We start from the raw sequence: 23,665 nt of genomic DNA, 5'->3' as shown, positions 1-23,665 counted from the left end.
ACAATAAATGCTGGAGAGGGTGTGGAGAAAAGGGGACCCTCTTGCACTGTTGGTGGGAATGTAAATTGATACAGCCACTATGGAGAACAGTATGGAGGTTCCTTAAAAAACTAAAAATAGAACTACCATACAACCCAGCAATCCCACTACTGGGCATATACCCTGAGAAAACCATAATTCAAAAAGAGTCGTGTACCACAATGTTCATTGCAGCTCTATTTACAATAGCCAGGACATGGAAGCAACTTAAGTGTCCATCAACAGATGAATGGATAATGAAGATGTGGCACATATATACAATGGAATATTCCTCAGCCATAGAAAGAAACAAAATTGAGTTATTTGTAGTGAGGTGGATGGACCTAGAGTCTGTCATACAGAGTGAAGTAAGCCAGAAAGAGAAAAACAAATTCTGTAGCTAACACATATATGTGGGGGAAAAAAATGGTTCTGATGAACCTAGGTGCAGGACAGGAATAAAGACGCAGACGTGGAGAATGGACTTGAGGACATGGGGAGGGGGAAGGTGAAGCTGGGACAAAGTGAGAGAGTGGCATGGACATATATACACTACCAAATGTATAATAGATAGCTAGTGGGAAGCAGCTGCATTGCCCAGGGAGATCAGCTTGGTGCTCTGTGACCACGTAGAGGGGTGGGATAGGGAGGGTGGGAGGGAGATGCAAGAGGGAAGGCATATGGGGATATATGTATACATATAGCTGATTCACTTTGTTATACAGCAGCAACTAACACAACAATGTTAAGCAATTTTATTCCAATAAAGATTTTTTTTTAAAAAAACATAAGTGGTTACCTGTGTTTATTCATTTAAAGAAAAATGTTTATTTAATATTTTAAGTATAAAAAGCAAGGTTTTTATACTTAAGTTGTGAAACTGTCACCATTATCTAATTCCAGAATAGTTTCATCTCCCCCAAAAAGGAGCCCCTTTCTCATTAGTAGTCACTCCTCATTCTTTCCTCCCTGCAGTCCCTGGCAACCATGAATCCACTTTCTGTCTCTATGGATTTGTCTGTTCTGAGAATGTCTTGTGAACAGGATCAAATATTGTTTACTGGCTTCTTTCACTTAGCGTAATGTTTTCATGTTTCATCCATGTTGTAGCATAAATCATTCCTTTTTATTGCCAGATAATATTCCACTTTATGGATGTACCACATTTTGTTTGCCCATTAATCAGTTGATGGACATTTAGGTTGTTTCTTCCTTTGGCTATTATGAGTAATAGTGCTATGAACATTTGTGTCCAAGTTTTTGTGTGGATATATATGTTCACTTATCATTGGTACTTACCTAGGAGTGGAATTGGTTGGTAATATGGTAACTCTATGTTTAACTTTTTTGAGGAACAGTTTGGAAATTCTTCACAAAGTTAAACATCAAGTTACCATATCACCCAACAATTCTACTCCTAGGTATAAAGTGGCCAGATCATTTTACATTGCCACTACTCAGGAGTGTTTCAGTTTCTCCACATTCTCACCAACACTTGTTATTTTCCATTTTTCTCCCCTGCTTTATTGAGATATAATTGACATATAACTTTGTGTAAGTTTAAGATGTACAGTGTGATGATTTGATAAACAGCTATATTGCAAAATGTTTACCATAATAAGGTTAGTTCATACATACTTTTACCTCAAATAATTACCATTTTTTTGTTGTTGTTGTTATTAGGGTGAGAACATCAAAGCTTTACTCTCGTATCAACTTTTAAATTTACAATACAGTGTTGTTAACTATAGTCACCATGCTGTACATTTGATCCCCAAAACTTATTCATCTTATAATTGAAAGTTTGTACCCTTTGACCAACATCTCCCTTTTTACCCTACTCCTCAGCCCCGGCAGCCACCATTCTACTTTATTTCTATGAGTTTGATGTTTTTAGATTCCACATATGAGATCATACAGCATTTGTCTTTGTGTGAATTATTTTACTTAGCATAATGCCCTCAAAGTCCATCCATGCTGTCACAAATGGCAGGATTCCCTTCTGTTATTTTTTTTTGGTTTTTTTTTTGTGTGTGTGTTTTTTGCAGTATGCGGACCTCTCCCTGTTGTGGCCTCTCCTGTTGTGGAGCACAGGCTCCGGACGTGCAGGCTCAGCGGCCATGGCTCACGGGCCCAGCCGCTCCGCGGCATGCGGCATCTTCCCGGACCGGGGCACGAACCCGTTCCCCTGCATTGGCAGGCAGACTCTCAACCACTGTGCCACCAGGGAAGCCCCCCCTTCTGTTTTTTAATGGCATATATTTCTTTTCCCCCATTTCTTGCCTATTGTGAATAATGCTGCAATAAATATGAGTGCAAATTTCTCTTTGAGATCCTGTTTTCATTTCCTTTGGATATATACCCAGAAGTGGGATTGCTGGATTAAATGGTAGTTCTAGTTTTAATTTTTTGAGGGACTTCCATACTGTTTTCATAGTGGTTGCACCAATGTACATTCCCACCAACAGTGCACAAAGGTTCCCTTTTCTCTATATCCTTACAACACTTGGTATCTCTCATTCTCTTGATGATAGCCATTCTAACAGGTGATTCTCTCATTATGGTTTTGATTTGCATTTCCCTGATGATTAGTGATTTTGAGCACCTTTTCATGTACCTATTGGCCATTTATATGTCTTTTTTGGAAAAATATATATTAGTTCCTCTATTTTTTATTCAGATTGTTTTTTGCTATTGAGTTGTATGAGTTCTTTATATACTTTGGGTATTAACCCCTTATCAAAGATATGATTTGCAAGTATTTTCTCCCATTCCATAGGTTGCCTTTTTAGTTTGCTGATTGTTTCTTTTGCTGTGCAGAAGCCTTTTAGTTTGATGTAGTCTCAGTTATTAATTTTTGTGTTTATTGCTTGTGCTTTTGATGTCATATCAAAAAATCATTGCTACAACCAGTGTCTAGGAGCTTTCCCCTTATGTTTCCTTCTAGCAGTTGTATGGCTTCAGGTATTACGTTTAGGTCTTTAATCCATTTCAAGCTAATTTTTGTGAGTGGTGTAAGATAAGGGTCCAGTTTTATCCTTTTGCATGTGGTTATCTAGTTTTCTCAAAACAGTTTATTGAAGGGACTGTCCTTTTCCCATTGAGTATTCTTGGGCTCCCTTGTCAAATATTAGTCGACCATATATGTGAGAGTTTTTATGGGCTTTCGATTCTGTTTCATTGGACTTGTGTCTGTTTTTATACCATTACCATACTGTTTTGATTACTATAACTTTATATTATAGTGTGAAACAAAGAATGGTTATGCCTCAAGCTTTGTTCTTCTCAGGATTGCTTTGACTAGTTGAGGTCTTTTGTGGTTCCATGCAAATATTAGTATTTTTATTTCAATTTCTGTGAAAAATGCCATTGCAATTTTGATAGGGATTGCATTGACTCTATAAATGGCTTTGGGTAGTATGGACAAATTAATATTAATAATAGTAATTCTTCTGATTAATGAACACAGGACATTTTTCCACTTATTTTTCTTCAATTTCTTTCATCAATGTCTTATAGTGTTTCATGTATAGCTCATCAACTTCCTTGGTGAAATTTATTCCTAAGTATTTTGTTTTCGATGCTATAGTAAACAGGATGTTCTCTTTATTTTTCAGATAGTTCATTGTTAGTGTGTAGAAATGCAGCTGATTTTTGTGTGTTGGTTTTGTATCCTGTAACTTTACTGAATTTGTTTATTAGGTGTAACAGTGTTTTTGGTAGAGTCTTTAGGATGTTCTATATACAAGATTATGTCATCATCAAACACACAATTTAACTTCTTCCTTTCCAACTTGGATGCCTTTTGTTTCTTTTTCTTGCCTAACTGCTCTGTCTAGGATTTCCAGTACTATGCTGAATTGGAGTGGTGAGAGTGGGCACCTTTGTCTTGTTCTTGATCTTGGAGGAAAAGCTTTCAACTTTTCACCACTGAGTATGAATACCTGTGAGTTTGTCATATATGGCCTTTATAATGTTGAAGTATATTTCTTCTATACTCAATTTATTAAGAGTGTTTATCATAAAAGTATGTAGAATTTTGTCAAGTACTTTTTCTGTATCTATTAAGATGATCATATGATTTTTGTCTTTCATTCCTTTAACGTAGTGTATTATATTTATTGATTTGCATATGTTGAAACATCCTTGCAACCTAGGATTATTCATCTTTTTGATTATAGCTATCCTAGTGGCTGTGAAGTAGTATCTTATTGTGGTTTTGATTTGCATTTCTCTAATAACTAATGATGTTGGGAATCTTTTAATGTGCTTTCTGGCCATTTATATATCTTCTTTGGTGAAATGTCTTTTCAAATCATTTGCCTATTTTTTAGTTGTGAGGCATACATGTTTGAAGAAAAATAAAAGTTAAATGTGATAAGGAATGAGTGGGGGCATGAATTTTAAAAAAGCTTGTGAGACCTAAGTGAAGTAAAAGAAGGGGTCATGCAAAGATTTTAGGGAAGTAAAGGCAGAGGGATCAGCAAGGGCTATGGAGAAAATAAAACATGGTAATTGGATAGGGAATGACTGGAAAGAGGAGCCACACCAAATAGGGTAGTCTCTGAAGCCTCTTTGAGGGGTGTCGTTTAAGCAAAACCCTGCCAGCCATCTTCAATTCCATCTTCCCCTTCATCCCTCTTACACAGTCACTTGACAAGTCCTAGTGATACTTCACCTCAACTGACCTTCCAATGTATAAGCTTATGATTAGGATGGAGAGGGAAAGGGGGCATGGACTGCCTTTTCTTTCTAATGGGAAAAAGGAGGGGCTTCCCTGGTGGCGCAGTGGTTGAAAGTCCGCCTGCCGATGCAGGGGACACAGGTTCGTTCCCCGGTCCGGGAAGATCCCACATGCCACGGGGCGGCTGGGCCCGTGAGCCATGGCCGCTGAGCCTGCGCATCCGGAGCCTGTGCTCCGCAACAGGAGAGGCCACAACAGTGAGAGGCCCGTGTACCGCAAAAAAAAAAAAAAAAAAGAAAATTCTTACAAGTGGTAACCTGATACAACGGTCAAAATACAAGGAATAAGCTAGGTAAATTGATAATAATTCGGGATTTTATTTGTTCTGAGACAGTAAAATCTTCGTTCTTTTTTAAAAAATTAAATATTGAACTGTAAGCCCGAAAAGAGGAGTTACCAGTGCCTCAAAGTAGGTTAGATAACCATTTGCCAACAGGTACTATTGGTTCAGGACCAAGGACAGCATTCACAGTTTTTCTGCCCCCTCCCCTTCATTTTATTTATGTCACACTTGCACACATCCATCAATTTCTTTACATCCCTACTGCCAGTACTCCAACAATGCCAGAATTCCCCATTCCTGTAGTGCTCTCCATTCTACTGAAGTTCATCCCATGAAAGAGATGCCTTTATTTATGTACTTTCTTCCCCTTCAATACGTCTCTTTTTTTTCAATTGTGGTAAAATATACACAACATAAATTTACTATTTAGCCATTTGTAAGTATATAGCTCAGTGACATTAAGTACATTCGCATTGTTGTGCAACTCTTACCATCATCCATCTAGAACTTCATTATCTCCTCAAACTGAAACTCTGTACCCATTAAATAGTAACTCCCCATCTCCTCCTCCCCTCCACCCCTAGCAACCACCATTCTACTTCCTGTCTCCTCCCTGCATCCCACCACCACTTTTTAAAAAAATAAACTTATTTATTTATTTATTTAATTTTTGGCTCCGTTGGGGCTTTGTTGCTGCGCATGAGCTTTCTCTAGTTGCAGCGAGCGGAGGCTACTCTTCGTTGCAGTGCGTGGGCTTCTCATTGCGGCGGCTTCTCTTGTTGCAGAGCACGGGCTCTAGGTGCGCGGGCTTCAGCAGTTATGGCACGTGGGCTCAGTAGCTGTGGCCCATGGGCTGTAGAGCACAGGCTCAGTAGTTGTGGTGCATGGGCTTAGCTGCTCCGTGGCATGTGGGATCTTCCTGGACCAGGGATCAAACCCGTGTCCCCGGAATTGGCAGGCGGATTCTTAACCACTGCGCCACCAGGAAAGTCCCCAACACCACTCTTTATTTAGTCTGCTGATTGCCACAGAATGGTTCATTGATAGCATAAGCGTCACATCTAGGAAATATAAATGCAAATTCTTGGACCCCTGACCTACTGAACCAGAAACTCTCAAGTGGGAGCCAGCTATTTGCATTTTAACAAGTCCTTCAGGTGATCCTAATGCCCATTTCCTGCAGGAGTTTTCTGCAATGGCTTAACTATTGGCCTAGGGAAGCTGGGCTGTTGGATATAAAATAAGAGTTGGTTTGAGGTTCAGACCATGCAATGCACCTCATGCATTGAGGTTCAAAATGCATTTTAAAGAAGTCCCGTGGCATGATTTGCCCCGTGGCTCCCAAATATTGATGTACATTATAATCACCTAGAAAGCTTGTTTAAGAACATATAGATTTCTTGCATTCACATCAGCATTTCTAAATCAAAATATCTGGGGTGGGGCCCAAGAATTGGTACTTAAGCTACCCAGGTGATTCTTATGTGTTTGTTGGCAACATGCAGGATAGACAGACACAGGTAAGTCTTGAAGTCAGAAAGTAATTTAGGGATTATGGAAATACTCTAGAAGGCAGAGGCAGAGGGGCTGGGGCCAAAGAACAGAAGGATAGGAAGATAAAATCTGTTGTGAGGATATAGTGGGTAGGATTTGGCAACTTAATGTTGATTGACAAATCATTCAGTCTTTTTTTTTTTTAAAGGTTAATGCTTTAATGATTCAGAAGGATCTGGTACTTTCATTTCTATGTATTCTCCTATACTTTGAAGTAACTGTATCCAGAAGAGAGTTACACTGCCAGGCAACAGGCTACAAAATAATTGACCCTTGAACAGTGCTGACCCCCCCAGGGGCAGTTGAAAACCCATGTATAGCTTTTGACTCCTCAAAACATTTTACTAATAGCCTACTGTTGATTGGAAGCCTTATTGATAACATACACAGTTGATGAACACCTATTTTGTATGTTATATGTGTTATATACTAAATTCTTACAATAAAGTAAACTAGAGAAAAGAAAATAATAAGGGAGAGAAAATACATTTACAGTACTGTACTATATTTATCAATACCATAAGTTTAGGTCATCTGTTTACAAGATGAATCATCTGCCTGTATCTACATCGATATTATATAATACAAACCACTGTATATCTTATACATATTACTAACACTAGACATCAAAAATGAAAAGATAATGTGAAAAGGAAATCCATGTTTATTTTCAGGTATAACGATTCATGCATTGATAATGAAGCAGCAGCAATATCATTGCTTTATCGTGTAGTCTAGTGCAATCAATGCAAATGCTTCATGGTAGCCTAGGCTATACACTAAATGAATGAATCAATATAAAAATTTTATGGCATACAGTCATATTCAGAGTACAGTATTGGAAACATTGTTACATTTAAAGAAACACCTGTGATGATTGGCTGATACGCAGTTTCTCTAATTACAAGAGAGAGGCATACCATATGGTAATGTAATTCTTTGAAAGCAAAGTTATAAAACAGTAAGAAGACTAATACATGATTAATTTAATATTCAATATCACTCACCTTATGCCTATGAAGGATGGACTAATCTACATAGTTTTATTCATTCATGACATACCTAAATTTCTCTTAATGTTTTGAGATTTCTAGGCTACAAAAAAGTAGCCTAGAAAGTTTTTTGCAAATTGTTGCAAATTTAAAAAAAAAATTCCAATATTTAAAAAAAATCCACGTATAAGTGGACCTGTGCAGTTCAAACCCATGTTGTTCAAGGGTCAACTATACTTTCAGTCCAAGTGCCACATAGGGAAATGAACAGTAGATGGCACTTTTGTGCTATGCCTGAATTCTCCACTTTGAAGGGAAGTAACCTCGGAATGACTCGTGCTAAAACAGAAACAACCCTTTGTAGTGTTCAAGTGGATAAATTCAATTTCTGATTTGAAGGGGATCTGGAAAAGGAGGGCTAATTAAAGAGTCAGTTTTACCTGACCTTTGTACCTGGCCTCCAATGACACCTTAGATTTTTAAATATTGTGACTCCCATCCAGATTAATAAATTTGCAATTTGAGGTGGTCCCAAATAATTACTGTAAGCAAGTAGAATTACATGAAGTGAAGCAGGCTTAGAGTTAGAAAAAAAATCCTCAACTTGGGCCACATTTCCAAATATCCACCTCTGAGCTTTTGCTGTTTGCAAAGGTTAGGAAGAGCAAAAAGAAATATAATCAAATATGGAAGAGAATCATGGGAGGGGCATTTGGGAGTAATAAATGAGGACAGTGGAATGGAAATAAAGGTGTTACATTTTTTTCTTTTGTAAATCTTGTAAACTGGTAAAGCATTAGGTAGGATACAGAATTTTACATTTAGCATACCCTTGCAAGCACAAAAAAGGCATCACGACTTAGTGATTAAGAGGTGGAGTCTGGAAGTGCCCACTAAAATCTAAAGCTCTGCCACTTCCTTAGCTGCGTACCCTTTTATTTTGTATCTATATGAGATGATGGATGTTCACTAAACCTACTGTGATAATCATTTCATGATGTATGAAAGTCAACTCATTATGTTGTATACCTTAAACTTATACAGTGCTGTAATTCAGTTATATCTCAACAAAACTGGAAGAACATCATCTCAAACAGATACTCCACACCCGTTAAGCAATAACTCTCCATTCTTATCCCCATCCCCTGGTAACCTCCATTCCACTGTCTCTCTCTATAAATCCATGTATTTGAGGTGCCTCATATAGGTGGAATCATACAATATATGTTCCTCTATGTCTGGCTTATTCACTTAGCTTAACGTTTTAAGGTTCACCCATGTTATAACATGTATCAAAATTTCTTTTTATGACTGAATAACAGTCCATTTTATGTAGGTATCACATTTTGTTTATTGATTCACGTGTTGGATACGTGAATTATTTCCACTTATTGGTTATTGTGAGTAATGCTGCTATGAATATTGGTGTACAAGTATCTGTTCCAGTCCCTGTTTTTAATACATTTGGGTATATACCTAGGAGTTAACTTTTTGAGGAACTGCCAAACTGTTTCCACAGTGCTATATCCTTTTACATTCCCACCAGCACCCAGCATTATTTTAAAATATATTGCTCTTTTTTTTAAAAAAAAAAAGTCAAACCTAGACTGGGAATAAGTAGCAAAGCTTAGAGTCCTGCCACAGTTTGCTGATAAGTTGTTGGTATCAACAATCTGGACACATCACCTCCTAAACTAGAGCAATGTTTCCCAATGTACACAGCTGAGACTCCCATGGCAATCACCTAAGGGGCTTATTACATCTATAGGGTCCTCGATCCCACCCCCTATATGCTGATTCAGCATTTTGGGGAATGAGGTCCCCTAAATCAGCTGTCCCCAACTTTTTTGGCACCAGGGACCGGTTTTGTGGAAGACAATTTTTCCACGGGGGGTGAGTGTGTGTATGTGTGGCAGGGGAGGTGGGGGGAAGGTCCAGGCGGTAATGCGAGCGAGGGAGCGATGGGGGGACGGCAGATGAAACTTTGCTGGCTCGCCCGCCACTCACCTCCTGCTGTATGGCCAGGTTCCTAACAGGCCGCGGACCTGCAGCGGTCCGCGGCCCAGAAGTTGGGGACCCCTGCCCTAAATCATCATTATTCATGTTAAAATATGAGACTCAGAAACCTAGATTGTTGAGTTCTTAAAGGCCGGGAAAATACCTCAGTCACCTTTGTACTCCTCAGAGCCAAATATACAGGAGATATTCAACAAACATATACTTGAACTAATGTTGCAGTCTAAAGCTATTTCCTACTTGCTTGATTGCTATTTATAGTACTCATTAAAACTAAATTCTATCACTAGACAACTAGTTAATCTGTAATTTTGGTGTATAGTTTATCTTTCATTTGCATAGAATGTGTATCTTACCAGCTGTGATCTATTATGCCATCTTATGCTGCCCAGAATCTTCTGTATATAATTTTCAGCTGAGTCCTTCAAGCTTTGAGGCAGGGTAAAAAAGGGTATGGACTTGGAACTGGAAGAGCTGTGTGTGATCGTTGATAATTAAAATAAGAATCAAGTTTATAATTTGTAAAGGTTGGTAACATTTTGTAACTCTATTAACTTCATAGTGTTGCTGAAGCTCAATGATATTCTGTGCAAGAAAGCCTACTGTAGCAAAGGCTTTTGTTACTATATTGCCCAATAATTTAAACAAAACAATATGTTCCTTTCTACGTCTTCCTAAAAAGTTTAAATATGCTGCTGTATCACTTTGCTGCTCTAAAGCATATGCAAATGAGATTGGAATAGAAAACGCACAGCAGAAAACCATTAAGTGGATTCACAACATTAATTCATTCATCACGTTTATACAGTATATACATTTATAACAAGCCAGGCATTGTGTGAAAACTTGTGATTAAATAAATTCAAGCCTGTCCTCCAGAGGTTTAGTTCCTTTGGGTATATTAATAAATAGCAAGCGGCCCCATTTCGCATCAAACTCTCTTGTGCGTCATAAGCTGTCTGGGACCAGCTTGAAATTCGCGCGGGCTGTCTCTTTAACGTGTAATAGAACTCTGATTGCATCGATCACAGGCTCATTACCCTCTCCCACCCATCGGTCTCTTTTCTATCCCGGTTACTACCCTCCTACTTGTGTCAAGTCGTGGGAGCGCAGGTGTTAGTAAACGTTGGCTTTGATGTGTGCCGGCACCTGACCCCGGGGCTTCCCGCTTGCCAGGTGGCGGAGGCCAGGCTCTCTACGGCGCAGGCGGAGCCTCGGGGCTCGGCTGGCCATGCCTGGAGCGCGGGGTTTGAGTGGGCCGTTGTTGTAGTGACCGCGAGGCGCTGCCGCTCCGGGCAGACTGTTCCGGGCGCCGCAAGGTCCCCCTTCCTACCTCGCCCCCTCCCTTCCCCCGATTCCCCACACGGGCAGGGGGCAGGAGCCAGGAGCCAACCGCTCCCCCCATGGCCTCCGCCCCGGTAAGGACGGGCTGGGGTGCGCCACCCCGGAGCCGGTCCCGCCGGCTGGGGAGCCAGGTCGGGGCCGCGCCCGCACCTGGCGGGAGATGGAGGCAGACGTCCTCAGTTGGGTCCCGAGCCGCTAGCTCCTCGCCCCTCGCTCTGGGGCGCCGGTGACTCGTCCTCTGCCACTGGGACACCGGGAGCGCAGAGCCCTGGCCGAGCTCCCAGGCACTCCTCCCCGAGTCCCGGAGCTCCGACAGCCCCGGCAGCCCCATGGACCCCAGAATTCTCTGAGGGTTTCCGTGGAGAGCCTGCGTCAGAATCACCTGGGAAGTTTTTGAAAAGTACCGAAGCCCGGGCCCCGCCTCGCACCTGTGACTGCGTGCCAGCGGGCGGGGTCCCGGAACGTGCATTTAAATGGAGCTGCCCAGGTGGTCCCTCGCGTGCGCTCGGTTCTGGGAAGCGCGAGTGGAGGATTCGGCCGGCTCTACTGGGGAAGTTGGCGCTCGGCGTCCCTCTGTAGCGGTGGCCGCGTGTGCTCGCGCGGGGCGCTCCTGCTCTGCACACCCACCTTCGATGCGGCCGTTCCCGGGCCGGCCTCCGGGGGAGGGGACAGCGTTGATGCCCGACCCCCCCAAATTCGAGGTCAGCATCTGCTTTCAAAACTTGACAACTTTCCTTCCCAGGAGGACCCCGTTCTGCAGCGTTATTTTAAGGGCCACAAAGCGGCGATCACCTCCGCGGACTTTAGTCCCGACGGCAAACAACTTGGTAAGTTTTCTATTTTTCTTTTTGTAATGAGACGCTCAACCGGTCAGAACCCTTGCCTCCTGTCCACGCCGGGCCCCCGCGAGAACCACTGAGGACGTATGGGTGGAGGTGGTGTTGAAAGCGGCCGAGATGCATTCGGAGCCAGAGTGGGCCCGAGCTGGGGCCACCTTGGTCATCCCGGCCCACAGCCCGGCCCCGCAGGGTCGCCTGTAGGGCTGGGCCTGGCCGACGACTTTCGCGAACTAACCACCAGGAGGAGTAAGTGGGAAGGGGCGGAGTTTGTCCTCGGCCCCGGGAGGGAGGGGTGTTGGCTGGAGAGTTTGTGAAAAGTTGTGAGACCAGCAGGAGGAAGTGGGGAGAGAGGCGTTGGGGCTGTTCCGGAGGCCGAGCACGGGGTGGTCTTAGGTGACCCCCGGGGAGCCCCCGCGGCTGGAAAGGAGCCGAGCGCCTGCATGAAAGGAGGAACCTGCTGGGAAGTTCGCTTCTACCTAAGCCCGGAATTCCAGCGTCGGGTCCCGCAGCCCTTCCCCTGCGTGGTGGCTCTGGTGACCGCATCCGCGCCCCAGCAATGAGGATCCGGATGGCCGTGAGGTGGACGTGGGCAGGCAAAAGCTGCCTGCTGCTGGCGCTTTTAACAGTGGCCTATCTCCTGGTGGAACTCTCCGTCTCCACTCTCCATGCCTCCCCAGGAGCCGGCCTTACCAGGGAGCGGGGCCCAAGACAGCTCTCAGACTCCGGGAAGAAAGCAGTGGATTTGTCTCGACCGCTTTATGAGAAGCCCCCTGCAGATTCCCATGCACTTGGGGAGTGGGGGAAGGCCAGCACACTCCAGCTCAAGGAGAGTGAACTGAAGCAGAAAGAAGAACTCATTGAGAGATATGCCATTAATATTTACCTCAGTGACAGGATTTCCCTGCACCGCCACATAGAGGATAAAAGAATGTATGAGTGTAAATCCAAGAAATTTAACTATAGGAGACTTCCCACCACTTCTGTTATCGTTGCTTTCTATAATGAAGCCTGGTCGACTTTGCTCCGCACCATCCACAGTGTTTTAGAAACTTCTCCTGCAGTCCTTTTGAAGGAGATCATCTTAGTCGATGACTTGAGCGACAGAGTTTATTTGAAGACACAACTTGAAACTTATATCAGCAATCTCGATAGAGTCCGCTTGATTAGAACAAATAAGCGGGAGGGGCTGGTTAGGGCCCGTCTGATTGGGGCCACTTTTGCCACTGGGGATGTCCTCACTTTCCTGGATTGTCACTGTGAGTGTAATACTGGTTGGCTGGAGCCACTTTTGGAAAGGATTGCTAAAGATGAAACAGCAATTGTTTGTCCTGTTATAGACACCATTGATTGGAATACTTTTGAATTCTATATGCAGACTGGGGAGCCCATGATTGGTGGGTTTGATTGGCGTCTAACGTTCCAGTGGCATTCTGTCCCCAAACATGAAAGGGAGAGGAGGAAATCGAGAATTGACCCAATCAGATCACCCACCATGGCTGGAGGACTGTTTGCTGTCAGCAAAAAATATTTTCAGTACCTTGGAACTTATGACACTGGGATGGAAGTGTGGGGAGGTGAAAATCTGGAGCTGTCTTTTAGGGTGTGGCAGTGTGGAGGTAAACTGGAGATCCACCCCTGTTCTCACGTGGGCCACGTTTTCCCCAAGCGGGCGCCATATGCTCGGCCCAATTTCCTGCAGAATACTGCTCGGGCAGCGGAAGTGTGGATGGACGGGTACAAAGAGCATTTCTACAATCGAAACCCTCCAGCAAGGAAAGAAGCTTATGGCGATATTTCTGAAAGAAAATTACTACGAGAACGGCTGAGGTGCAAGAGCTTTGACTGGTATTTGAAAAATGTGTTTTCTAATTTACATGTTCCAGAGGATAGGCCAGGCTGGCACGGAGCTATTCGCAGTATTGGGATCTCTTCTGAATGTTTAGATTATAATTCTCCTGACAACAACCCCACAGGTGCTAACCTTTCACTGTTTGGATGCCACGGTCAAGGAGGCAATCAATTCTTTGAATATACTTCGAACAAAGAAATAAGGTTTAATTCAGTGACAGAGTTATGTGCAGAGGTTCCTGAGCAAAAAAGTCACGTGGGAATGCAAAATTGTCCCAGAGATGGGTTTCCTGTTCCAGCAAACATTATTTGGTATTTTAAAGAAGATGGAACCATTTTTCATCCCCACTCAGGACTGTGTCTTAGTGCTTACCGGACACCTGAGGGCCGACCTGATGTTCAAATGAGAACTTGTGATGCTCTAGATAAAAATCAAATCTGGAAGTTTGAGAAATAGAAGAGCGTAACAGCACTTTCTCGTCCTGAGCTGACGATAGCTTGAGGAAAGTCAAAGAGCCTTCAGAGAGCCTCAGTGAAGATTCAGTTTATCAGCATTCACCCAGTGGTCATCTGCAAGAGCTCTGTAAAAGCTGTGGATCATTTTGGTAAAAACACTGAAACTGGGTACACAGAGAGCTGCTGTTTAATATTTCAAAGTGCCTTACTTATGGGTTTTATTTAAGAGCTTTGTCAATATGGTCTCTTCTTAATGAATTTGACTTGAGATACACAAAACATTTAAGTGCCAGACTTAATGTTAAAGAACGTAAAAGTCCCTGCAAAGCGAGGGATGATTTATTTTGATGGGTAAGTTCACTGCGCATCCCATCAAAAAAAAAACAAAAAAACAACTCATAAATGTGCAGTTTGAGCTATTGCTATTTTTATTGTACATAGAATTTGAATTTCCTTTAGCCAGCACATTAAATTTTAGGTTTTGTTTATTTTTTTAATTGTAATTTTCCTTTACTCAAATAGAAATCAAGGAAAGTTAATCTTAAGGAGAAAGACCTGGTTTAGACATATGTGTCATTAGATGTGAATTTGAATGTAAGTTTAGAGGTCTTTTTAACATACAGACATCTCAGAAAAATATACCCATATCTGAATGAAATGAGAGATATTTACATTCCAGACTGCAAACTTGAGCTATTGGACTTAACTGATCTATATTGATACCTCACATCACTCTGATTTTGTAAGCTGTCCTCTCTGTGAACTTGTTTGTGTGTGTAGGGCATTTTCTGATTGCACTTCCTTAAGTTATGAATGTATTGGAGAGGGACTTGTTCAGAATACTGTGCTTCTCTTTGTTAATGCTTAATCACTTAAAGTAAATGCTTAATCACTTAAAATTAACACAATAGAGGACAGCTGCATTTACTGAAATGTGTGAAACTGAAAGTGGGCCCACATCTACAAAAGCTGTGGAACTCTCCTACAGAGTTCTTGCTGATTAGGACTTTTAAGGATCAATTTTAAGAAAACAAGGGGAAAAGATAGCCTTGGCAATGGTGGATGCTGCCTTCCAGGTTGTTTTCTGCACCTAACCCTGAGCCTGGTGCTTAGGCAGCTGTCAGTAGTTGTGGGTGAATGACTGACTGAATGAATGGCTCAGCCGATGATTGTGACTTTGGTCAAGTCATTTGATTGACTTAGTTTGGGCCTCAGTTTCTCATCTGTAAAATGTGGGTGCTGGAGGAGGTCTTGAAGATCTCTCCAGCTCTGAAATGTTATGCTTGTACATTCAGTCACTGTGCAATCTTTACAACACCTTTATTTCCTCCCTGCTAACGTAGGTAATGTTGTTGCGCAATGTTCAGTCCAGTTATGAAGCTGGAAAAAAAGAAATGGTTTTAAAAATTAAGTGAGCTGAGCTCAACTGAAGTGGTTTATTTTGGATTGAATGGAGAGTTGTGGTCAGTGTTTGTATTCATTTTATTTTGACAATTGCTGAACCAATTTTTGTTTTTTATCTTTAATCTTTCAAACTCTAAAAGTTATCTTTTGGGTTAAGAATATGAATATTTTCCAAACTAAATTATGCAAGAAGTAAACATACTTTAAAAAATTATTTTTACTGGTTTTATTCCAATGTTGTATCCAGAATTCAATCACAGGCTGAATTCAGAATTAAATCTTAATTAGTTCATTGTGGTCTAGATTTGTGAAAAATGCATGCTCCATAAAGCATCAGTCCACAGTACTCGGAAGTTGTTTTCGGTGTCTACTTGATGACTTGGAGAGTAGGAACTTTGCAAAATCTAAATTTAAGAAAAGTTTGTAGGATAACCATTTCAAAAAGTAAAATTGCTATGTATTTTGAATATTTTGTTTCTCTTTTGTTTCTTAAAATAAAAATGTGTTAATAACTTTATGTTATGTAGCAAAGAATTGTCCAGATTCCATGTGCAGTGTGCATGGCCCTGGGTACAATTTAGGAGGGTTTGTAATCTGCTCTGATGTGGTTAATTGGCAGCAGATATGCTCCTAAACCCACCCTCACCCCTTGCTCAGTCTGCCTTTTCGTCTTTAAAAATCACCCTTTCTCTTTTTATTTATTTTTGTTGTTCTTCTTAGCCCCCTATCAAATGGGAAACTAAGATTGACATATTCTAAATGTACTTACTGGAATTATTTTTATTCTAGAATCTTGCTGCTCCCATCGAAAAAAAAGGGAGCATTGAAAAGTAAAGCGCTTAATTCTTTATTTACCTTTTGCCTAAATTGCAGGGTGTGACCTGTTAATCTTTTTGGAAGAAATTTTAGGCTAGTGTTTTATTTATATCAGTAATTTGGAATCAGTGGGCTGTTCATTCCTCACAGTAATGTAGGTAACGGAAGAATGAGACCCAATTTTCATATATAGGCATTTCCAATTTAATTCCTAAAATACACTGTAAAACTACAAAGTATATTTTGATTGCCTACTTCTAATTTATTGGTACCAAAGCTCTCTTTTGCAGTAGATAATTAAGAGTTGATCTTTTAATTTATATACTTAAAAACAGTTTTATAAAAATTTGGTAGACAAGAAGTTTCAACTTTAAATGGTCACTATGTTATTTAGTGTTCAGTTCTATGAATATGTTGAGTAAATAGTCATTTTTAGCAGCCATTTAAAAAAATGATAATCTGGTCATCTACAGGATCTCTATAACTCAGAATAACTTGTTTGTAAACGAAGATTTGTCTGTGCACCCAGTAGTAGGCTCCTGAGTATTCATTAATTGTTGGCAAATCTCACTTTTCTAGGTTGATGATAGGAGGTTATTTTTCAGTTGTGTAATTTTAGTTGGTTTAGGGTCTCAATTTTAATTAATAAAATACTTAGTTTTGACTTTTTTGTCCTTTTCTATTGATGTTTTAATAATGTTTTAAAATGAGCACAAGGAATGTTGAGGTTCAGATTAATCTCTTTTGAACGATGAATTTTTTTGTGTGTGATGAGCGGTTTCCATCCTTCTTTCCTTTTGTCAATGGTATTTGCAATATTGATTAAGACATATAAAATAAAATGTGTGCCTAATTATTTTTGCAAATGGATTCTGATGATTTTAGTCCCTGGGGTCACTCTTCCTGTGTACACATTTATTGATGGTTATAGAAGTAAGTTAGCTTGTAATTATTTTACTTATTTGACAATGCAGGCAGTAGAATGTTTTAAAAAGTTGAATTTCATGTATTATCTTGCAAAGTGTCATTAACCAGCAAGTATTCTGAAGTGGTGTTAACACTACTCGTGCATTAACTACTCATAAACAAACTGGAAATGATCGGAGATCTCTGGGACAAATTGGGGACACTATAGAAGGAGGCAAGTGGGTACGTGGGCACCTTAGCACAAATTTCAGAACCCTGGGCCGAAAAGAAATGTCTGTCCTGTAAACTGCATAGCTTCCCATTTCCCTCAACCTTCTCTCTGCATCACCCTGTCCCTAAGTGCAATTCCTGTCCACCAGTAGCATCTCTGTCCTTCTTTTAGTGATTCCCTCCAAACACCCTCCACCCCTGCCTCTCCCTGGCCTGAAACACTGCCTGAGCATCACCAGCCCAAGGACTCCGCTTTGTATATCAGATGTCTTATAGCCACGTTTAGGATATGTGTAGTCAAGCTAAACATATTTTCACTGATCTTTTTTTTTATGTACAGTTTAAAACGTTACTATAAATATATGTTATAATCTTCCTAATAATGAGTAATATAATCTTGCTAGTAAGTTTCTAAATGACTGCAACCCTATGCAGATCATTTCATCTCTCTGTGTTTCAGTTTCATGAACGTTAGAAAACACTGGAAAATCCGTAGAGACAATATTAGTGGCTGCCAGGGCCTGGGGGAGGCAGGAATAGAGAATGATTGCTAATGAGGATGGGTTTTTTGGAGGGTGTGGTGATGGTGATGAGAATGTTCTGGAATTAGTGACAGTGGTTGTACAACTTTGGGCAAAACACTGAATTGTACACTTTAAAAGGGTGAATTTGTGGTATGTGAATTGTATCTCAATTAAAAAAAAAGTTCAGGGGAGAAAAAGAGGCTGGAGAATTTCATGTGTCTCAGAAAAGATTGCTCTTTTCTCTGTCCCTCTGTGCATAGTAGACTTTAAAACAGGCCAGCAGTATTTATTGTTGATACTTGAGTCATGCTGTAATTCAGCAGAATTAAGGAAGTTAGATAAATATGTGAATCTCCGAGCTTCGTATGAGGGTGCAGGTGGAAACCAGTTTGTATTGGAGTTTTTTCTTAAGATTTCAAAAAAACCTCAATCCTTTTGAACAGGAGGTAGAGATTATTATAAAAGGTGAAACGAGTTCCCAGAGTATATAATTGTCTGTGGCAGAACTGAAGACTAGAGAACTCCTTCTAACTTGCTAGTTAGTAGTCAGATACTACTTTTCCTTTTGTGCCCAACTTGATCATTTCCCAGGCTGGCTGGGAAGGGATGTCTGCTGCAGGCCAGCAGTGTCCTCAGCTGTCTGATCATCATTCTAACCCATTTATTTACACTTATCTAATCCTCTTCATAAAAGGAATAGGAGGTACTCTATTTACTTAGTACTTTTTTTTTTTTTTCTTTAAAGTTAATTCTGCTATGTGTCAGGTGCTGTCTTATGCTTGGGTGTACATACAGAGATGTACAAAACAGGTGTGCTTCTTATGATGGTATGAAGAATTCACAGTCCAGTGATAGAGACAGATATTAACAAGTAAACATACAAATCATGTGCAGATACAACTTGAAACTGGAAAACAACCAAATGCTGTGAAGAAAAGGAACAGGTTTCTTTGAGGGATGAAAACTGGGGCAAAGTACTTAAGTTTATGGGGTCAAAGAACATTTCTCCGTGGAAGTTAGATTTAGCTCAAGACCTGAAGGAGGAGCTAGCTAGGCAAAGACTAGAGACAGAATAGAATAAGCAAAAATCAAGGGTGGGAAAGAGCTTGTCCTTGATCAAGGAAATAAAAGAAGGCCAGAATGGGTAGAGCCTGTAAACAAATGAAGAAAGAGAGCTTTGGGAGGTGAAATTGCAGGGGGAGGCCGAGGCAGCTTGAGTTGTCTTTGGAGGCTATAGTGGGTTAAACGGCGACCCCCCAAAAGATATGTCCATGTCCTAATCCCTGGAACTTGTAAATGTGACTTTATTTGAAAGAAAAGGTCTTTGCAGATGTAATCAAGGATCTTGAGCAGGGATCCTCCTGAACTATCTGGGTGGGCCCTAAAATGAGACATACAGAGGAGATAAGAGGAGGAGGCCACGTGAAGTCAGAGATCGGAATGATAGAGCCACTGGCCAAGGAGCTCCTGGAGGCACCAGAAGCTGGAAAAGGCAAGGAATGAAATCCCTAGAGCCTTTAGAGGGAGTGTGATCCTGCCAACACCTTGATTTTGGACTTCTGGCCTCCAGAACCGTGAGAGAATAAATTTCTGTTGCTTTAAGCCTCCAAGCTTTTGGTAATTTGTTATGGCAGCCACAGGAAACTAAGAGGGCATGTTTTAGGCTTTTGTTCTGAGAGTCATGGAAATTTGTTGAAGGATTTTAAATGAGGGAATGATACAATATGATTTATACCTCAAAAAGATCACTCTGGTTACTACGTGGAGATTGAACCACTGTGAGTAGAGAAATCAGTTAGGAGCTATTATATCAGCAGGAGATGATGGTGGTTCAGACGAGGATGGTGGTCTTCAAACTCGGTGATAGCCTGGGAAAGAGAAATTTGGGAGTTACTAGCATACAAATGGTATTTAAAGTCATGGGAATAGATGAGGTCACCTGGGAAAAACATAGAACAATGAGGGCAAATGGTCCATTTCTGAGTCCTAAGGCTCTCCAACCTTTGGATCAGAAGAGGAAATGACAAAAGAATCAAAGAAGGAATAGTCGGAAAAATAGGAGGGGAACCCATTATAGTAAGGTATTATGAAAGCCAAGGTGTAGATAGAGTGGAGTAAAAATGTAGAAGAGAGAGAAGAAGATATTAAATAGTCATTAGAAAGAGTGGGGAAGGGAACTATTATAGAATTGAGCACCACTGGGTAGTGTGGAAGATCCGTGTGCAATTAGCGATCATGAATTTATAGTATTTCCAGTCTTCCTGGGAGTGTGTCTAGCAATTCTCACTGGCACAGATACAGTCTCAGAAAAGGCAGAGCGACTGGGATTTTGCCAGAGGAATTTGAAGGAAGGAGGAAAAGTCAAAGGATTGAATATATGTGTAAGAAGGGGTTTATAATTTGGATAAGGAGAGAAGTGAGGATTATAAATCAGATAGTGAAATGAAGATAGTGATAGAGAGCCTCAGTGGAGAACATAGGTCAATGGATTGGAGTTCTGGATGAGTTAGAAGCTCATCCAGAAAAGAAGCTATAAGAAAAGCATGTTGTCAAAGGGTAGTGGGTTTCATTTAGCAATCAGGGAAGTGTTGGTTCTGCTGGCGACAAAATCCAGGGTTTGACCATGGAATGGGCTGCTGAGGAAGCATGGAAGAAAAGGTCTTTGGAGAGGCCTGGTTGTCCCTTTAGTCTGAAATATTCTTCACCACCTCACTCTGGTTGGCTGGCTCCTTCCTGTGCTTCACGCCTCCACTTAAAATGCCACTGATTACTCCATCTGAATAAAGTATTCTATGCCCATGAAAAATTCTCATGTGACATCCTGCTTTATCGTTCATGTCTCTTAGCACAATTTAAAGTGATATGCTTGCCTGCTAATTGACTTGTTTCCCTCTTCTCTGCTTAAATTTAAGCCTATACCAGGGCTCCCTGTTTTACAAATAAAGTAGTTCAGCACAAAGAGGCACATGGACAAGTGCTGGCAAGATAATCATTGGTCTTTGCTTTGGGTGTTATCATGGCTAAAGCAGATTTTGCTGGGAGAACGGTGATAGGTGTACTGTTCACATGGCTTTGGAGAAAGATATTTTCTTCCATTAAGATCCTGTGTCTGAGATGCAGTATAGATTTTAGCACTTGAAAATGCTGCCCAAGTCAAGAGCTCTCCTGCAATTTTCAGATAAGTTTGTGACCTGCCAGCATATTTGATTTTGCATTTATTGAAATGTTCATTAAAACAATGCGTCTACTGAAACCCAAAGAAGTTACTTAAATGAAATAAAGCTTCACACAAACTTAAATTTAAAAAAAAAATTAAGCTCCCTATTCAGAGATTTTTGCCTGTATCGTTACTTAGGACTCTCCCCACCCCGCCCACCATGCCTTACATGTGGTAGGGGTGAGATATCTGTTGAATGAACTAATAATACCAGGAGTTAGAACGGAGAGAAAGACCTGAAGCGTGAAAGAGAAAATGATTGTTGCTTGAAAGGGCTGCAGGGAACTTGATGTCCCCGAGCAGAGTCAAAGTGTAAGTAGGTTAGTAGGAGGAGGGACTTTCAGAGAGGAGGATGCGTATACAAGAGGGATCATGTAGTGGGTGTTTCTCTGGCCCGTGGTAGCTTTGGGGAAGGAGAGCAGGCATGGGTACCAGGGTCAGCTAAGGGGCTATCTGGAGCATTATGGGAGAGAGTGCAGGGTAATTGATGACCAGAGAGGCTGAAGGCTTAAATTCCTGGTCATGACTGGAGGAAACAGCATGAAGCATGGTGGATTTATACTCAGTAGCCTCTTGGAAGGTGGTGGGCTCTTGGGTTTCACAGGATGAGTTGGAAGGTGATCAGAGAGGAGAGGATGGGAAAAAATGACCACCTGTGAAATACCATCCCTCTTTATGCAGACAGAAACTGGAAGTTGAGTAACTTTGCTGAGGCGGTATAGCTAGTAAGCAGCAGAGCTTGGGTGAGCCTGACTTCCAGTCGGCCTCTGGAGCCACACTCTTTTCCATCAGGGCAGTTTCCCAGAGGGGCACACTTAAGTTTATACAAATGTTAGAAGAGTTTAAGAGCATTTTCATGTGACGTGCACAATCTGAGCTGCACTTTAGAAGTTTCCATTTAAAACGATATATTTTAACATTGATGTTGTCACCTTTTCCTCTTTTTGTGTTCAAGGTTACCCTGTCATTGATTCATTCCCTATTTAATCTGTGGGATGTTTGTAGAGTAAATGACAGTATAGGACAAGTTTATATCTCCTTTTTCTTTCTGAATAGAGGCAGAATGAAATTGTGAATTTTTAAGTTATTTTCCTCACAGTGAAACTATAATTAAAGTTTGCCAGAAATTCTTTTTCTATTCTGGTTCTTGATGGCAACCTGTGTAGCAGATTTACTTAAGTTCCTCCTACTGTTATAGTTTTAAAAATTGCTCCCAAGCGCTAAAGTAAGCTCGGGTACACACTGAGAGGCAGTAGCAGAGTGCAGTATTTCTCAGATGTCCACATATATCAGAATGGACTGAGAAAGTGATCAAAAGTTCAGATTCCTGGGTCTCACTCCAGAGAATGTAACTTTCTAGAAATACACGTTTTTCACAAGGTCCCCAAGTAATTCCAATGGGGATAATCAGTAAATCCCCAGAGCTTCTCCAAGCACTGGGTTCTTGGTTAAATGCCCCAGCTGTGGAGTCTGATAGACCCGGTTAAACACGGAGCCCTACTCCTTCCCACCTGCGTGACTCTGGGCAAGTTACTTCACCTCACCAAGCCTCATTTCCTCATCTGTAAAAAAGGGATAATGATGGTCACCTACCTCGTTGTGAGGATTATGTAAAAGGATGTTTACCAAGTTCTTAAAAGTACTCGGCCCACAGTGACAACTCGAGAAGGGTTTGTGTTAAATTTGTCACCCCTCATCGAGATACAGAATTTGAATACGTTAAATTTCTCCACATTGTCATTACTAAAGATTATTCTTAAAGCAGTCACAACTCCTTTGAGACTCTGCTTACACCAGCAAGCTAACTACTTAGTGTCAGCTAGCAAGAAAATTATTCCCTCATTCAGACAGGAATTTTAAGTCAGTGCCATCACTTAATTATACTGTTACATAGTGCTTGGATTGTACAAACTATTCTGAAAGTATTAGATAGGGTATTAAAGTTTATCTAGTTACGGTTAGAATATTATCTTTTTATTGTGCAACCATCTCCCTTCTGTCTGGGTTTATGGATGTGTATGCCTGGGGATTATATTTTATTTTTCTTTTCTTAAAAATACTTATAGTTGGGCTTCCCTGGTGGCGCAGTGGTTGAGAGTCCGCCTGCCGATGCAGGGGACGCGGGTTCGTGCCCCGGTCCGGGAGGATCCCACATGCCACGGAGCAGCTGGGCCTGTGAGCCATGGCCGCTGAGCCTGCGCGTCCGGAGCCTGTGCTCCGTAACGGGAGAGGCCACAACAGTGAGAGGCCCGCGTACCGCAAAAAAAAAAAAAAAAAAAAACTTATAGTGAACTCCTTCTCTTAGATTTCCTTATTTATATTTTCCTGAAGAAGGTGGTCCAGTGTTTCTGTTGTGAACCAAAGACCAGCATGAACCTGGAAATGCAACAGAAAGTACAAAATCATGGTGCCCTCAAACTAGAGAGCTGAGTTTCATTCTGGTAGTGGGTTTTAAAGCAGAACATAATAAGGG

The 23,665-nt window shown here is 41.2% G+C and overlaps 2 protein-coding genes across 5 annotated transcripts in view; both read left to right on the top strand.

Moving 5' to 3' along the window:
- The first annotated feature begins 10,699 nt into the window (after positions 1-10,699).
- POC1B (POC1 centriolar protein B) overlaps positions 10,700-23,665 on the top strand; it is a 108,828-nt gene continuing 95,862 nt past the window's right edge. For 2 of the 4 annotated variants that reach the window (XM_033415487.2, XM_033415488.2), the window contains exons 1-2: positions 10,700-11,025; positions 11,694-11,778. In XM_033415487.2, the coding sequence (XP_033271378.1) occupies positions 11,011-11,025; positions 11,694-11,778 (100 nt within the window). In that variant the 5' untranslated portion in view covers positions 10,700-11,010. Of the gene's footprint in view, positions 11,026-11,355; positions 11,779-23,665 lie in introns of those variants that run through there. The other 2 variants (XM_004285112.3, XM_033415490.2) reach the window with 2 other exon arrangements.
- GALNT4 (polypeptide N-acetylgalactosaminyltransferase 4) lies at positions 11,975-16,978 on the top strand. The gene has a single exon (XM_004285110.4). It carries the CDS (start codon positions 12,347-12,349, stop codon positions 14,093-14,095), a length of 1,749 nt encoding a protein of 582 aa, XP_004285158.1. The 5' UTR covers positions 11,975-12,346; the 3' UTR covers positions 14,096-16,978.

Source organism: Orcinus orca, chromosome 11 (genome assembly GCF_937001465.1).
Source record: "Orcinus orca chromosome 11, mOrcOrc1.1, whole genome shotgun sequence".
Lineage (NCBI taxonomy): Eukaryota > Metazoa > Chordata > Mammalia > Artiodactyla > Delphinidae > Orcinus > Orcinus orca.
The sequence above is the reverse complement of the archived record's forward strand: the minus strand, read 5'-3'. Positions and strand labels throughout refer to the sequence as shown.